We start from the raw sequence: 17,653 nt of genomic DNA, 5'->3' as shown, positions 1-17,653 counted from the left end.
GGTGGAGAAGACCTTGTACTGTGCAATCCGATTGACCATGTCGGATATGCGGGGAAGAGGGTACGCATCTAGCTGCGTGTACCTGTTGATGGCCTGACTGTAGTCTACGACCTTCCTCTGCTTCTCCCCTGTCTTCACTACTACCACCTGAGCTCTCCAGGGACTATTGCTGGCCTGGATTATGCCTTCCTTCAGCAGCCGCTGGACTTCGGACCTGATAAACGTACGGTCCTGGGTGCTGTACCGTCTGCTCCTAGTGGCGACGGGTTTGCAATCCGGGGTGAGGTTCGCAAACAAGGAAGGCGGTTCGACCTTGACTGTCGCGAGGCCGCAGATAGTCAGTGGGGGTATAGGGCCACCAAATTTAAATGTTAAGCTCTGGAGGTTACATTGGAAGTCCAACCCCAGGAGAGTGGGAGCGCAGAGATGGGGGAAGACATACTGCCGGTAATTTTTGAACTCTCTCCCCTGCACCGTTAGGTTTGCGATGCAGAACCCTTTGATTTCAACGGAGTGGGACCCTGCCGCCAGGAAAATTTTTTGGGTGCTTGGCAGAATTACCAGGGAACAGCGTCTTACCATGTCCGGATGAATAAAACTCTCCGTGCTCCCCGAGTTGATCAAACACGGCATCTCGTGCGCGTTCACCAGCACCTTTGTCATTGTCGTCTGGAGCGTCCGGGGCCGCGACTGGTCGAGGGTCACCGATGCCAAACGTGGTTGGTGCATCAGATTGTTGTCTTCAGGCAGTGTGGAGCCGTCCACGCTGGGGTCCTTGCATGTCAGCCAAGATGGCGGCGGACGTGGATCGCACGCTGCCGGGGGTGGACAAGATGGCCGCTCCCATGGGTCGCACGCGGCCGGGAGTGGACAAGATGGCCGCTCCGATGGATCGCACGCGGCCCGTGGGTAGGAAGATGGCAGCGCCCGTCCCCCCCTAGTAGTGTCCGGGATCCAAAATGGCAGCACCCGTTGGCCGCCCGTGGGTCGCTGGGGGGGTTGAGCCTGTTGTCCCGTTTGTTCCCCGGAGTTAGCGGCGACCTCACGGGACTGGCACACCGCTGCGTAGTGCCCCTTTTTGCCGCAGCTTTTACAGGTGGCCGAGCGGGCCGGCCAGCGCTGGCGGGGGTGTTTTGGCTGCCCGCAAAAGTAGCAGCGGGCCCCCCCCCCGGGTGGTCTGGGATTCTGGCTGCGCACGCTTGCGGAGGGGTGGGGGGTGCCGGGGGGTCGGTCACGGCAGGGGTCCACGGAGCCTAAGGGGTTGTAGTGCGGTCGGGGGCATAGGCGACCAGAGGCCACGTCGAGTGAGTCCGAGTGAGTCTTTCTCTAAACGTCTCTGGCGAATTTGCGACGATGCCAAACCTGTTACGTAAGCGTCTCTGATCAGGAGGTCCGGATGTTCATTCGCCGTTACCGCTGGGCAGTCGCAGTTTCTTCCCAGGCTCGTCAGCGCATTGAAGAATTCGGCCAGCGATTCCCCGGGGATATGTTGTCTCGTCGCGAGCTGGTAGCGTGCGTAGACCTGGTTGACGGGCCTAATGTAGGTCTGTTTCAGCAAGTTAATCGCCGCTGGGAATTGTTCCGCGTCCTCGATGAGTGCGTAGATTTCGGGACTCACTCAGGAATGCAGGACCTGCAACTTCTGGTCTTCCGTTGGTCTGCCGGGGGCCGTTCGGAGGTACCCCTCAAAGCACGCCAGCCAGTGTTTAAACGCCGATGTTGCGTTAGCTGCTTGGGGGCCGATTCGCAGGCACTCTGGGGCGATCCGGAGCTCCATATTCCTTTTTAAGTCTGCTCAATAAATTGTAGCACCATCGATCACACACGAGGCGAGACGTAGAGAACTTCAATCGAGGCTTTATTGAGCAGACTTGTTCAGACTTGTTCCCCAGCAGCTCAGTCACAGAATGCAGCTGCGGGGAGTAAACCGGGTTCTTATACCCCGCCTATCTGGGTGGAGCCCAGTAGGCGGCAGATCCAATCGGGACCCAGCATCTGTCCTCCAATAGCTCCTCGGCATTCATGGTGTACCGTATTACCCCTAATACATACCACCACAATCACCCAATCCCAATGCTCACCATGGTGGTTTCAGTCACTGAGCCAAAACTGTTGATGAAAATATTGCAAGTAACATTCACTGGAGGACCTGGAAAACAAACAGAATAAAAATTAGAGGAGGGAGTGAGAGAGAAAAGCTAGGATGAGAAAAGGGGAAGAGTGAGAGAGCTAGTGCGAGAGCAAGAGAGAAATAGGTTGAAAGGGAGAAAGCGAGGGGAAACAAGAGAGCAAAGCTGAAAAGAGAGCATGCGTGGGAGGCTGAGAAAGAGTGAGACTGAGTGAAGGGCGAGCATGAGGGTAAGAGCATGAGAGCGAAAAGGCAAGCATGAGGGTAAGAGTGAGGGAGCAAGGGAGAGAGAGCGTGAACCAGAGAGAGTGGAAGTGGAAGATAAAAGGAGGAGAGAGGGAAAGAAAGGGTTAGACAGAAAGAGAAAGAGTAAAGAGTCAGAGAAGGCAGTGGGATTTAGGGATGAAAAGAGGTTAAAAAAACAATGGAATTGAGAAAGGGAGAGAGAAGTAAAAAGACCGGCAGAGAATCAGATGCAAATGTCAAAGGGCAAGAAAAGGAAAGAGACAGGACAGACAGAAAGAGTCAGAGAGACAGACAGAAAGAGGCAGAGATAGACAGGCAGAGAGGGAGAGAGAGAGGCAGGGCGAGAGGGAGAGAGGCAGAGGGCTGGATTTTCTGGTCGCCGACTAAATCGCGTTCGGCAATCGATCAGAGAATCACAATTCCTGACTAAAACGGGGGGGGGGCTTTCTCGATGCCCTGCCCCCTCCAAAGCCACGTATCCATGGCCTCGGGATATTGCCTGAGGCCCACCCCCCGATGCTCCACCCCCGACAGGACCATTTTTCTGGCATAAAATGCCACTGTTCCCTCGCTGGCATGGGGACATAGCTACAGAATCGGAGAATCCAGCCCAGAGTGACAGAAAGAGAGTCAGAGACAGGCAGACAGACAGAAAAATCGAGAAAGAGAGACAGAGAGAGAGAGAGAGCGAGAGAGACACACAGACAGAGAGACAGACAGACAGAGACAGAGATAGAGAGGAGCAGAGCAAAGTGGGGGCAGAGAGAGAGGCAGAGAGAGAGAGGGAGAGACACACGGAGTGAGAAAAAGAGAGTGGCCGGGATTCTCCCTTCTGGGGACTAAGTCCCCACGTCGGCGGGAAAACCGGCGCCAACGACTCCGGCGTCAACGGCCCCCAGGTGAGGAATCCTCACCTTTCTAGGGGGCTAGGTGGATGGCGGAGTCATTGGCGCCACTCCAGCCGGCGGCGAATGGACGGCGCAAGTTCGCGCATGCGCGGAACGGCCAGTATGATCTCGTGCATGCGCGGAACGGCCAGCGTGATTCCACGCATGCGCACGTTTTCTTCTCCGTGCCGTCCCCCGGACAATATGGCGGATTCCTACAGGGGCCCGGCGTGGAAATGCCCCCACGGAACAAACCCGCCTGCAGATCGGTGGGCCCAATCGTGGGCCAGGCCACCGTGGGCCCCCCCCCGGGGTCGGATCCCCTGAGGTTCACCCATGCATACTCACCTGCCAGGTCCTGCCGGTACGTGAGTTGAGTAATTCACGCTGGCGGGATTGGCCAAAAATGGACCATCGGGGCCCGTAGAATCGCCGGGGGGAGGGGGGGGGGGCGGCAGGGTGGGATTCGCGGCTCCCCCCGGGGATTCTCCAACCCGGTGGGGGGGTGGGAGAATCCCACCCAGTGAGTTAGAGAGTGAAATAGAGAGACATAGAGAGTGAGAGAGACATAGACAGAAAGACACATAGGCAGAGAGACACATAGACAGGGAGACACATAGACAGAGAGACAGATATAGAGAGAGAGAGGTAAAGAGGGAGGCAGAGAGACAAGCAGAGAGGGGGACAAAAAGAGAGGAAGAGAGAGAGAGGGAGAGGCAGAAAGAAAGTCAGAGAGAGACGGAGAGACAGGGAGACAGGCAGACAGAGGGACAGACAGAGAGACAGAGAGACAAACAGAGAGATAGAAAGAGGCACACAGACAGAGAGAGACAGACAAAGATCACAGCAGATGTGCGAGGGAAGTTTTTAACACAGAGGGTAGTCGGTGCCTGGAACTCTTTGCCAGAGGAGGTGTTGGAAGCAGGTGCATTTAAGGGGCGTCTTGATTAATACATAAATAGAATGGGAATGGGGGGATACGGATCCCGGAAGCGCAGAAGGTTTTAGGTTAGCAGAGGCTTGGAGGGCCGAAGGGCCTGTTCTTGTGTTGTACTTTTCTTTGTTCTTTAACAGAGAGGTACAGACAGAGAGAGAGAGAGACTCCTCCCTCTATCTGTGTGGTGAAGACAGTGTGGATTGCCAGCTCACAGTGGGGAAGTTGGTCATTTATGTCAGATGGAGACTCTTGTGGTAAATGTGGCTCATTGTAGATTAGACCCCCTTTGGTCTATCCAGACATTGGAAATGCTACGTCAACACTCGAGTTGTAAGTTCCACCACAGTTTGAGTGAGAACATCAGCCTCATTGTATTTTCACTCCACTTGAATATGGATTCCCAAGTGATATTAATAGTCAGGGCAGAGGTACAGCTCTGATACAGCTCTTGACTTCACCTATCCAGGAGGTCATGAGCAAGAGAGGGGATCAAGGAGCAGGAGGTTGGCAACTTGCTGCTGAGAGATGGCATATCATTGACCGTGACGGTCAATGAAAACATCCAAGAATCTACACTAAATTAAAAAAATTAAGCATTGGTAACTAATTAAACATAATTACTAAATTATAATTTAGAGGGGTATCTAAGCCAGAGATCGGAGAGTACTATATTTAGCTTTGGCATTTATAATAGAAATCTAGTGCTAGGAAACAGATAGTTAACAGTAACTTGAAAAAAAAAATATATAATTTTTTTTTTTTAAACATTTAATTTTAATTAATTGACGCAATGTCAGTTAGAGGGGTGCAGTACTTTGACTGTGAGATGTGGCAGGTCCGGGAGGCTTCCAGCATCCCGGATGGCTTCATCTGCAGAAAATGCACCCAACTGGAGCTCCTCACAGACCGCATGGTTCGGTTGGAGCAGCAATTGGATGCACTTAGGAGCATGCAGGTGCCGGAAAGCGTCATAGATTGCAGTTATATAAATGTGGTCACACCCAAGGTGCAGGCAGAGAAATGGGTGACCACCAGAAAGGGCAGGCAGTCAGTGCAGGAATCCCCTGTGGTTGTCCCCCTCTCGAACAGGTATACCCCTTTGGATACTGTCGGGGGGGATAGCCTATCAGGGGAAAACAGCAGCAGCCAGAGCAGTGGCGCCACGGCTGGCTCTGATGTTCAGAAGGGAGGGTCAAAGCGCAGAAGAGCAATAGTAATAGGGGACTCTATAGCCAGGGGCACAGATAGGTGCTTCTGTGGACGTGAAAGAGACTCCAGGATGGTATGTTGCCTTCCTGGTGCCAGGGTCCAGGATGTCTCCGAACGGGTAGAGGGCATCCTGAAGGGGGAGGGCAAACAGGCAGAGGTCGTTGTACATATTGGTACTAACGACATAGGCAGGAAGGGGCATGAAGTCCTGCAGCAGGAGTTCAGGGAGCTAGGCAGAAAATTAAAAGACAGGACCTCGAGGGTTGTAATCTCGGGATTACTCCCTGTGCCACGTGCCAGTGAGGCTAGAAATAGGAAGATAGAGCACCTAAACACGTGGCTAAACAGCTGATGTAGGAGGGAGGGTTTCCGTTATCTGGACCACTGGGAGCTCTTCCGGGGCAGGTGTGACCTATATAAGAAGGACGGGTTGCATCTAAACTGGAGAGGCATAAATATCCTGGCTGCGAGGTTTGCTAGTGTCACACGTGAGGGTTTAAACTAGTATGGCAGGGGGGTGGGCACGGGAGCAATAGGTCAGAAGGTGAGAGCATTGAGGGAGAACTAGGGAATAGGGACAGTGGGGCTCTGAGGCAGAGCAGACAGGGACAAGTTGCTGAATACAGCGGTTCTGGTGGCCTGAAGTGCATACGTTTTAATGCAAGAAGTATTACGGGTAGGACAGATGAACTTAGAGCTTGGATTAGTACTTGGAACTATGATGTTGTTGCCATTACAGAGACATGGTTGAGGGAAGGGCAGGATTGGCAGCTAAACGTTCCAGGATTTAGATGTTTCAGGCGGGATAGAGGGGGATGTAAAAGGGGTGGCGGAGTTGCGCTACTGGTTAGGGAGAATATCACAGCTGTACTGCGGGAGGACACCTCAGAGGGCAGTGAGGCTATATGGGTAGAGATCAGGAATAAGAAGGGTGCAGTCACAATGTTGGGGGTTTACTACAGGCCTCCCAACAGCCAGCAGGAGATAGAGGAGCAGATAGGTGGGCAGATTTTGGAAAAGAGTAAAAACAGTGTTGTGGTGATGGGAGACTTCAACTTCCCCAATATTGACTGGGACTCACTTAGTGCCAGGGGCTTAGACGGGGCAGAGCTTGTAAGGAGCATCCAGGAGGGCTTCTTAAAACAATATGTGGACAGTCCAACTAGGGAAGGGGCGGTACTGGACCTGGTATTAGGGAATGAGCCCGGCCAGATGGTAGATGTTTCAGTAGGGGAGCATTTCGGGAACAGTGACCAGGATTCAGTAAGTTTTAAAGTGCTGGTGGACAAGGATAAGAGTGGTCCTAGGATGAATGTGCTAAATTGGGGGATGGCTAATTATAACAATATTAGGCGGGAACTGAAGAACATAGATTGGGGGCGGATGTTTGAGGGCAAATCAACATCTGACATGTGGGAGGCTTTCAAGTGTCAGTTAAAAGGAATTCAGGACCAGCATGTTCCTCTCAGGAAGAAGGATAAGTACGGCAATTTTCGGGAACCTTGGATAACGAGAGATATTGTAGGCCTCGTCAAAAAGAAAAAGGAGGCATTTGTCAGGGCTAAAAGGCTGGGAACAGACGAAGCCTGTGTGGAATATAAGGAAAGTAGGAAGGAACTTAAGCAAGGAGTCAGGAGGGCTAGAAGGTGTCACGAAAGGTCATTGGCAAATAGGGTTAAGGAAAATCCCAAGGCTTTTTACACGTACATAAAAAGCAAGAGGGTAGCCAGGGAAAGCGTTGGCCCACCGAAGGATAGGCAAGGGAATCTATGTGTGGAGCCAGAGGAAATGGGCGAGGTACTAAATGAATACTTTGCATCAGTATTCACCAAAGAGAAGAAATTGGTAGATGTTGAGTCTGGAGAAGGGTGTGTAGATAGCCTGGGTCACATTGAGATCCAAAAAGACGAGGTGTTAGGTGTCTTAAAAAATATTAAGGTAGATAAGTCCCCAGGGCCTGATGGGATCTACCCCAGAATACTGAAGGAGGCTGGAGAGGAAATTGCTGAGGCCTTGACAGAAATCTTTGGATCCTCACTATCTTCAGGTGATGTCCCAGAGGACTGGAGAATAGCCAATGTTGTTCCCCTGTTTACGAAGGGTAGCAAGGATAATCCAGGGAACTACAGGCCGGTGAGCCTTACTTCAGTTGTCGGGAAATTACTGGAGAGAATTCTTCGAGACAGGATCTACTCCCATTTGGAAGCAAATGGCAGCATGGTTTTGTGAAGGGGAGGTCGTGTCTCACTAACTTGATAGAGTTTTTCGAGGAGGTCACTAAGATGATTGATGCAGGTAGGGCAGTGGATGTTGTCTATAAGGACTTCAGTAAGGCCTTTGACAAGGTCCCTCGTGGTAGACTAGTACAAAAGGTGAAGTCACACGGGATCAGGGGTGAGCTGGCAAGGTGGATACAGAACTGGCTAGGTCATAGAAGGCAGAGAGTAGCAATGGAAGGATGCGTTTCTAATTGGAGGGCTGTGACCAGTGGTGTTCCACAGGGATCAGTGCTGGGACCTTTGCTGTTTGTCGTAAAAAAATGATTTGTAGGAAAATGTAACTGGTCTGATTAGTAAGTTTGCAGACGACACAAAGGTTAGTGGAATTGCGGATAGCGATGAGGACTGTCAGAGGATACAGCAGGATTTAGATTGTTTGGAGACTTGGGCGGAGAGATGGCAGATGGAGTTTAATCCGGAAAAATGTGAGGTAATGCATTTTGGAAGGTCTAATGCAGGTAGGGAATATACAGTGAATGGTACAACCCTCAAGAGTTTTGAAAGTCAAAGAGATCTAGGAGTACACGTCCACAGGTCACTGAAAGGGGCAACACAGGTGGAGAAGGTAGTCAAGAAGGCATACGGCATGCTTGCCTTCATTGGCAATCGAGTATAAGAATTGGCAAGTCATGTTGCAGCTGTATAGAATCTTTGTTATGCTACACTTGGAGTATAGTGTTCAATTCTGGTCGCCATACTACCAGAAGGATGTGGAGACTTTAGAGATGGTGCAGAAGAGATTTACCAGAATGTTGCCTGGTATGGAGGGTATTAGCTATGAGGAGCGGTTGAATAAACTCGGTTTGTTCTCACTGGAACGAAGGAGGTTGAGGGGTGACCTGATAGAGGTCTACAAAATTACGAGGGGCATAGACAGAGTGGATAGTCAGAGGCTTTTCCCCAGGGTAGAGGGGTCAATTACTAGGGGGCATAGGTTTAAGGTGAGAGGGGCAAGGTTTAGAGTGGATGTACGAGGCAAGTGTTTTACGCAGAGGGTAGTGGGCGCCTGGAACTCGCTACCGGAGGAGGTGGTGGAAGCAGGGACGATAGTGACATTTAAGGGGCATCTTGACAAATACATGAATAGGATGGGAATAGAGGGATACGGACCCAGGAAGTGTAGAAGATTGTAGTTTAGTCGGGCAGCATGGTCGGTACGGGCTTGGAGGGCCGAAGGGCCTGTTCCTGTGCTGTACATTTCTTTGTTCTTTGTTCACTGTGGGTCCGTGTGTAATGTGGAGCGGAGGCTGTGACTGTGGCCCTGGAAATGGAGAATCATAAAATCTTACAGTACAGAGGGGCTGAACTGCATATTTCTGCTCCTGATTCATAGGTTTGCTCGTTTACATTCTCCCGTGGATGGGACGTGGGTGAAAATTTCTCAGGTAAGTTTCTCACTGGATTCTTGCCTGCCCCGGCCTCGCTCTGCAATTTCACACTCAGGCAGCCGCAGCTTTGGCTAGCAAGCCCAGCCCAGCCCCGCCCATTTCATCCCATCCCAGGCAAGCCCATCCCATCCCATCCTATCCCATCCCAGCCCAGCCCTGCCCAGCCCATCTCAGCCAAGTCCAAGCCATTCTAGCCCATCCCAGCAAAGCCCATCCCATCCCATCCCAGCCAAGCCCATCCCATCCCAGCCCAGCCCAGCCCATCCCAGCCAAGTCCAAGCCATTCCAGCCCATCCCAGCAAAGCCCATCCCATCCCATCCCATCCCAGCCAAGCACATCCCATCCCAGCCCAGACCAGCCCATCCCAGCCCAGGCCAACCAAGCCCATCCCAGCCAAACCCATCCCAGCCAAGCCCATCCCAGCCCAGCAACAATCAACAGGCCTGTTTTAACATCAGGCACCACCAATGCCCACTCCCCCCTTCCCCCGACAACCACGTAAGGCGCGGTGACTGCAGGACCTCCCTCCACCCCTCCCTCTCTGCCGACACCCCAATATCCCACTGTCTCCCCAGGCCTCCACTAACCCTGTGACCCCCAAAAGTTACCTGTTCCTGAATCTCAAGACTTGGTCTCTGGGGCCTGCTTGTAGTCCCTGTCCTGTCTGATACAGTGACGAGAGTTGCCAATTAATCAAGATTGACGTCCACTCTCTAAGGCAGGATTTCCTTCCAAGGAAATAGCTGTGGGACAGGCAGTGTCAGTGGGGATGTGTTCCCCACCAAGTTTCCTGGAAGGAAAACTCCCCCATCCGAAAAACTATGGTCCATATGTGTGGTTCTATGTCCAAGAAAGAGGCCATTCAGCCCATATTGTGTATGACAGCTCTTTGAAAGGCGTCCAATTGTTCCTATTCTCCATTGTCCTCAATATCTTTCTTTTCTAAGGTTTAGGCCATTTTCATTTGAAAGTTATTTTTGAATCTGCTTCCACCGCCCTTTCAGGCAGTACATTACACTCACTGTGTAAAAAATAAATTCTCATCTTGGCTCCGATTTCTTTTGTCAATTAAATTTGTGTCCTCTGGTCAGAAGTGTATAATAGCATGAGAAATAGGAGCCACTTGAACATGCTCTTCTATTCAATATGTTCATGGCTGATCTTCTGCCTCAAGTCCACTTTCAAACTCACCCCCCCATATACTGAATTCCCCGAGAGACCAATGATCTGTCCATCTTCGCCTTAAACATATTCAACAATGGAGAATCCATAACCCTCTCAGGCAGAGAATTCCAAAGAGCCACAACGATTTGTATGAAGACATTTCTCCTCATCTCAAAAGCGTGGCGACTCTCTCTGCGAGCTCTCGCCCACAGATTCTCTTCCTACATCTCTTATAACCATACTAACCTTTTAAAACATAATTCTAACACAAACACTGGGCGGGATTCTACGATCCTGGGGCTAAGTGTTGACGCCGTCATAAATGGTGGAGCGTTTTACGATGGCTTCATCTGGCCCCTAGGGTCAGCGATCCTGCTCCGCACAGGGGGCCAGCACGGCACTGGAGAGTCTTACACTGCTCCAGCTGCTGATACTGGCGTCTGGATGGGCGGCACGGGTCCCCGCATGCGCGCCACAGCCAGCGCGGGTTCGCGCGTGCGCGTGGGTTGCCTTCTCCGCACCGGACCCGCCGCAACAAGGGCCCAGCGCGGAGGAACATATGTCCCCACCGGGAGAAGCTCGCCCGCTGATCGATAGGCCCCGATCGTGTGCCAAGCCACCGTGGAGGACCACCGGAGTCGGATCCCCCCCTCCCCCCCCCCACCAGGCCGCTCCCTGCAGCATGAATGCTGAGGTCCCACCGAGTAGGACCATACGAGAACGATGCCGGCGGGACTCGGCCTAACTCGGCGCACTGACCGCGCCAGCACCAAATTCGCTGGTCTCCAGAGAATCGGCGGACCGGCGTCGGAGCGGCGTTGCGTGATTCGTGCCCTCACCCGGCGATTCTCCGACCCGGCACGGGGTCGGAGAATCCCGCCCATGATCTCTAACCTTACGCTTTTATGTTTACTAACTATTGTATGTCCTGTTTTTTCATGTATGGAACAATCTGTCTGGACTGCATGCAGAACAATCCTTTTCTCTGTACCTCGGTACATGTGACAATAAACCCAAATTCAAATCCAAAATGTTCACCCACCATCCTGAGACTGTGACCCCATGTTCTATATTCCCCGATCAGTGGAAACAATCTCTCATCAGTCTCTACCATTTCAAACCCCTTCAGAATTTAATGTGTTTCAATGAATTTATCTCTCATTCTTCAAAACTCCAGAGAGTACAGGTCCAATTTTCTCAGCTCTAATCATAAGACAACCTTCTCATCCTCGGGGCCAATCTAGTGGCCTATCACTGTGCTGCCTCCAATCTCAATATTTCCTTCCTTATATTCCTTATATCAAAATTGGACAGTGTTCCAGGTGTGATCTTAGCCTGTACAATTGTGGAAACAATTACTGTACTCCTTCCAATAAAGGCCAACATGCCACTTACTTTCCAAATTATTTGGTGTACCTGCATGCTGACTAGATCACACTCAAACCCCTCTGAACATAAATAATTGCAATTTTCAAACATTAAAATAAAATCTGCTTTTCTATTCCTCACATTTTCCCACATTATACTCCAAATGCCACTTTGCTGCCCATTCAGTTTGCTTGCCCATCTTGTTGTAACTGCTTATGTCCTCCTCACAGCTTACATTTTTATTGCTCATTGGCAAACTTAGACACATGATTGAATTCCTACAGGGGAGAAGAAGACCATTCAGCTCATCAAGTCTGCGCTGACCCTCCAAAAGAGCACCCTACCTAGGCCCACCCCCCTACCCTATCCCAGTAACCCCAACTAACGTTTTGGACACTAAGGGGCAATTTAGCATGGCCAGTCCACCTAACTTGCGTCTTTGGACTCTTGGGGCTGGATTCTCCACCATCAGGATGGTCCGTTTTGTCGACAGCCCGGGGGTTTCCCGACGGCGTGGGGCTGCCCACAATGGGAACCCCATTGATCAACCGGCGAACAGAGCCTCCCGCCGGTGTGCTGAAGCAGAAATCTGGTGCGGCAGGACGGCGAACCCAGCCCTTGGTGTCTTTGTCTAACTCATTAATATAGATTGGAAATAGCTGAGACCAGCACTGATTCATGTAACACTCCAATAGTCACAGCCTGCCAACTTGGAAATGGACCATTTATCCCCACTCTTTCCTTCCTGTCCATGAACAAATCCTCTATCTATGCTAACATATTGTCCCAAATACAAAGTGCAGGAGAGCAATAGTTATAGGGACTCTATAGTAAGGGGCACAGATAGGTGCTTCGGTGGACAGGAAAGAGACTCCAGGATGGTATGTTGCCTACCTGGTGCCAGGGTGAAGGATGTCTCTGAATGAACACAGGGCATCCCGAAATGAGGAGGGTGACTAGCCAGGGATCGTAGTACACATAGGTACTAACGACATAGGCTGGAAGAATGATGAGGTCCTGCAGAAGGAGTTCAGGGAGTTAGGCAATTAGCTAAAAAGCAGGACCTCGATGGTTGTAATCTCAGGATTATTCCCTGTGCCACGTGCCAGTGAGGTTAGAAATAGGAGGATAGTGCAGCTAAACACGTGACTAAACTGGTGGTGTAGGATGGAGGGTTTCAGATTTCTGACCACTGGGATCTCTTCCCGGGCAGGTGTGACCTGTACAAGAAGGATGGGTTGCATCTAAACTGGAGGGGCATCAATATCCTGACTGGGAGGTTTGCTGGATAACTGGAGGGGCACCAATATCCTGACTGGGAGGCTTGCTGGATTCACTCGGATTTAAACTAGTATGACAGTGCGGTGGGAACCAGAGTGCTAACTTAGAAGGTGTAATAGCTGAAGGGGAAGTAGTGAGCAAAAAAAGCGAACAACATCACCCTGTCTGCTCAAACGCAATGGTTTGAAGTGCATTTGTTTCAACGCCAGAAGTACAGCAGGTAAGGCAGATGAACTTAGAGCACTTATTAGTTCTTGGAATTACCATGTTGTGGCTATCGCAAAAACATGGTTAAAGGAAAGGCAGGGTTGGCAGCTGAAGTTTGGAGGATATAGATGCTTCAGGAGAGAGAGAGGGGGATATAAAAGCGGTGGGGCAGTAGCATTACTGGTAATGGAGAATATTATAGCCGTACTGTGGGAGGACACCTTGGAGGGTTCATACAATGAGGCAATCTGGGTAGAGCTCAGGAACAGGAAGGGGGCAATCACAATGTTGGGGGTTTATTACAGGCCCCTCAACTGCCAGCGAGAGATAAAGGAGCAAATAGGTAGAGAGATTTTGGATAGGTGCAAAAGTAACAGGGTTGTTGTGGGAGGGGATTTTAATTTCCCCGATATTGACTGGGACTCACTTAGTGCTCGGCCTTGGATGGGGCAGAGTTTGTGAGGTGTATCCAGGAAGCCTTCTTGATGCAATATTTAGATAGTCCAACTAGGGAAGGGGCAGTACTGGATCTGATATTGGGGAGTGAGCCTGGACAGGTGGTTGAGATTTCAGTAGGGGAACATTATGGGAATAGTGACCAAAATTTCATAAGTTTTAGGGTACTTTTGGACAGGGATAAGGGTAACCCCCGCGTTAAGGTAAGAAACTGGGGTAAGGCAAATTCCGATAACATTAGACAGGAATTGAAGAATTTGGATTGGGGGCGGCTGTTGGATAGTAAATCAACATCGGACATGTGGGAGTCTTTCAAGCGACAGTTGATTAGGATTCAGAAACGTCAGGTCCCTGAGAGAACGAAGGATAAGTATTGGAAGTTCAGGGAGCCTTGGATAACGAGGGATATTGTGAATCTCGTCAAAAAGAAAAAGGAGACTTTTGTACGGTCTAGAAGGGTTGGGACAGTCAAAACCCTTGAAGAGTATAAAGAAAGCAGGAAGGTATTGAAGCAGGAAATTAGGAGGGCTAGGAGGGGTCATGAAAAGTCTTTGGCAAGTAGGGTTGAGGTGAATCCCAAAGTTTTTTACTCATAAGTAAAAAGCAAGAGGGTGGTCAGGGAAAGTATTGAACCACTTAAGGACAGTCGGGGGAATCTATGAATTGAGCCAGAGGAAATGGGCGAGGTACTAAATGAGTACTTTGCATCAGTGTTCACCAAATAAAAAGGGACTTTTTGGAAGATGATTCTTGGGTAGGGTGCGTGGATAACTGGATCATGGCAGGGGGTGGGTACCAGAGCAATAGGTCAGAAGGTGAAAAAATTGAGGGAGAACTAAGGAATAGGGCCAGTATGGCTCTGAGGAAGAGCAGACAGGGAGATGTGGCTGAAAACTGGTGGCCTGAAGTACACTGTTTTACTGCAAGAAGTATAACAGGTAAGGGAGATGATCTTAGAGCTTGGATTAGTACTTGGAACTATGATGTTGTTGCCATCACAGAGACCTGGTTGAGGGAAGGACAAGATTGGCAGCTGAATGTTTCAGGATTCTGATGTTTCAGGCGGAATAGAGGGGATGTAAAAGGGGTGGAGGAGTTGCGCTACTGGTTAGAGCTGTACTGTGGGAGAACACCTCAGGGGGCAGCGAGCTATATGGGTAGAGATCAGGAATAAGAAGGGTGCAGTCACAATGTTGAGGGTTTACTACAGGCCTCCCAACAGCCAGCGAGAGATAGAGGAACAGATAGGTAGACAGATTACGGAAAGGAGTAAAAACAACAGGGTTGTTGGGATGGGAGACTTTAACTTTCCCAATATTGACTGGGACTCACATTTTAGTGCTAGGGGCTTGGATGGGGCAGAGTTGGAGCATCCAGGAGGGCTTCGTAAAACAAAATATAGATAGTCCAACTAGGGAAGGGGCTGTACTGGACCTTGAATTGGGGAATGAGCATGGCCAGGTGGTAGATGTTTCAGTAGGGGAGCATTTCAGGAACAGTGACCACAATTCAGTAAGTTTTAACGTGCTGGTGGAAAAGGATAATAGTGGCCCGAGGGTGAATGTGCTAAACTGGGGGAAGGCTAATTACAACAATATTAGGCGGGAACTGAAAAACCTAGATTGGGGGCGGATGTTTGAGGGTAAATCAACATCTGGCATGTGGGATGCTTTCAAAAGTCACTTGAAAGGAATTCAGGACCGGCATGTTCCCGTGAGAAAGAAACATGAATATGGCAAATTTCGTGAACCTTGGGATAAAGAGAGATATTTATTGTAGGCCTCGTCAAAAAGAAAAAGGAGGCATTTGTCAGGGCTAGAAGGCTGGGAACAGACGAAGCCTGTGTGGAATATAAGGAAAGTAGGAAGGAACTTCAGCAAGGAGTCAGGAGGGCTAAAAGGGGTCACGAAAAGTTATTGGCAAATAGGGTTAAGGAAAATCCCAAGGCTTTTTACACGTACATAAAATGCAAGAGGGTAGCTAGGGAAAGGGTTGGCCCACTGAAGGACAGGTGAGGGAATCTATGTGTGGAGCCAGAGGAAATGGGCGAGGTCCTAAATGAATACTTTGCATCACTATTCACCAAAGAGAAAGAATTGGTGGATGTTGAGTCTGGAGAAGGGTGTGTCGATAGCCTGGGTCACATTGAGATCCAAAAAGAAGAGTGTTGGGCGTCTTGAAAAATATTCAGGTGGATAAGTCCCCAGGGCCTGATGGGATCTACCCAAGTCTATTGAAGGAGGCTGGAGAGGAAATTGCTGAGGCCTTGACAGAAATCTTTGGATCCTCACTGTCTTCTGGTGATGTTCCGGAGGACTGGAGAATAGCCAATGTTGTTCCTTTGTTTAAGAAGGGTAAAAAGGATAATCTAGGGAACTACAGGCCAGTGAGCCTTACGTCAGTGGTAGGGAAATTACTGGAGAGAATTCTTCGAGACAGGATCTACTCCCATTTGGAAGCAAATGGACATATTAGCGAGAGGCAGCACGGTTTTGTGAAGGGCAGGTCGTGTCTCACTAACTTGAAAGAGTTTTTCGAGGATGTTACAAAGATGATTGATGCAGGTAGGGCAGTGGATGTTGTTTCTCTGGACTTCAGTAAGGTCTTTGGCAAGGTCCCTCATGGCAGACTGGTACAAAAGGTTTAGTCACAGGGGATCAGAGGTGAGCTGGCAAGATGGATACAGAACTGGCTAGGTCATAGAAGGCAGAGCGTAGCAATGGAAGGGTGCTTTTCTGATTGGAGGGCTGTGAATAGTGGGCTGAGAGATGGCAGATGGAGTTTAATCTGGGCTGGTTTAGCACACTGGGCTAAATCGCTGGATTTGAAAGCAAACCAAGGCAGGCCAGCAGCACAGTTCAATTCCCGTACCAGCCTCCCCGAACAGGCGCCGGAATGTGGCAACTAGGGGCTTTTCACAGTAACTTCATTTGAAGCCTACTTGTGACAATAAGCGATTCTCATTCATTTCATTTTCATCTGGACAAATGTGAGGTAATGCATTTTGGAAGGTCTAATACAGGTAGGGAATATACAGTGAATGGTAGAACCCTCAAGAGTATTGACAGTCAGAGAGATCTAGGTGTACAGGTCCACAGGCCACTGAATAGGGCAACACAGGTGGAGAAGGTAGTCAAGAAAGCATACCACATGCTTGCCTTCATTGGCCAGGGCATTGAGTCTAAAAATTGGCAAGTCAGGTTGCAGCTGTATAGAACGTTAGTTAGGCCCCACTTGGAGTATAGTGTCCAATTCTGGTCACCACACTACCAGAAGGATGTTGCCATATATCGAGGGCATTAGCTATGAGGAGAGGTTGAACAATCTCGCTTTGTTCTCCCTGGAACGACGGAGGTTGAGGGGCGACCTGATAGAGGTCAACAAAATTATGAGGGGCATAGACAGAGTGGATAGTCGGAGACTTTTTCTCAGGGTAGATGGGTCAATTACTAGGGGGCATAGGTATAATGTGCGAGGGCCAAGGTTTAGGGGAGATGCACGAGGCACATTTTTTTACACAGAGGGTAGTGGGTGCCTGGAACTCGCTGCCGGAGGAGGTGGTGGAAGCAGGGACGTTTAAGGGGCATCTTGACAAATACATGAATAGGATGGGAATAGAGGGATCCATCCCTGGAAGTGTAGAAGATTTTAGATTAGACGGGCAGCATGGTCGGCGCAGGCTTGGATGGCCGAAGGGCCTGTTCCTGTGCTGTACTTTTCTTTTTCTTTGCTCTTTGTTCTTAACATCAAAAAGGAGGAGGTGTTGGATCTTTTAAAAGATATTAAAGTAGATAAGTCTCCTTGGCTGGATGGGATTTATCCCAGAATACTGAGGGAAGCAAGGGAGGAAATTGCTGGGGTCTTGACTGACATCTTTGTATCCTCATTGGCTACAGGTAAGATCCCAGAGGACTGGAGAATAGCTAATGTGGTACCGCTGTTTATGGAAGGTGGCAGGGATAATCCTGGAAACTATAGGCCAGTCCGCCTCAAGTCGGTAGTAGATAAATTATTGGAGAGAATTCTAAGGGACAGGATTTATACCCATTTGGAAACAAATGGACTCATTGGCGATAGCATGGTTTTGTGAAGGGGAGGATCG

General features: G+C 49.9%; 1 protein-coding gene across 2 annotated transcripts in view; it reads right to left on the bottom strand.

The window, feature by feature from the left end:
• The window catches only part of LOC140420875 (glycine receptor subunit alpha-4-like), a 168,458-nt gene that overhangs the window by 64,281 nt on the left and 86,524 nt on the right, over nucleotides 1–17,653 (bottom strand). For both annotated transcript variants that reach the window (XM_072504974.1, XM_072504975.1), the window contains exon 3: nucleotides 2,082–2,149. In XM_072504974.1, the coding sequence (XP_072361075.1) occupies nucleotides 2,082–2,149 (68 nt within the window). The remainder of the gene's footprint in view (nucleotides 1–2,081; nucleotides 2,150–17,653) is intronic.

This window comes from Scyliorhinus torazame, chromosome 5 (assembly GCF_047496885.1).
Source record: "Scyliorhinus torazame isolate Kashiwa2021f chromosome 5, sScyTor2.1, whole genome shotgun sequence".
NCBI classification, from domain to species: domain Eukaryota; kingdom Metazoa; phylum Chordata; class Chondrichthyes; order Carcharhiniformes; family Scyliorhinidae; genus Scyliorhinus; species Scyliorhinus torazame.
The sequence above is the reverse complement of the archived record's forward strand: the minus strand, read 5'-3'. Positions and strand labels throughout refer to the sequence as shown.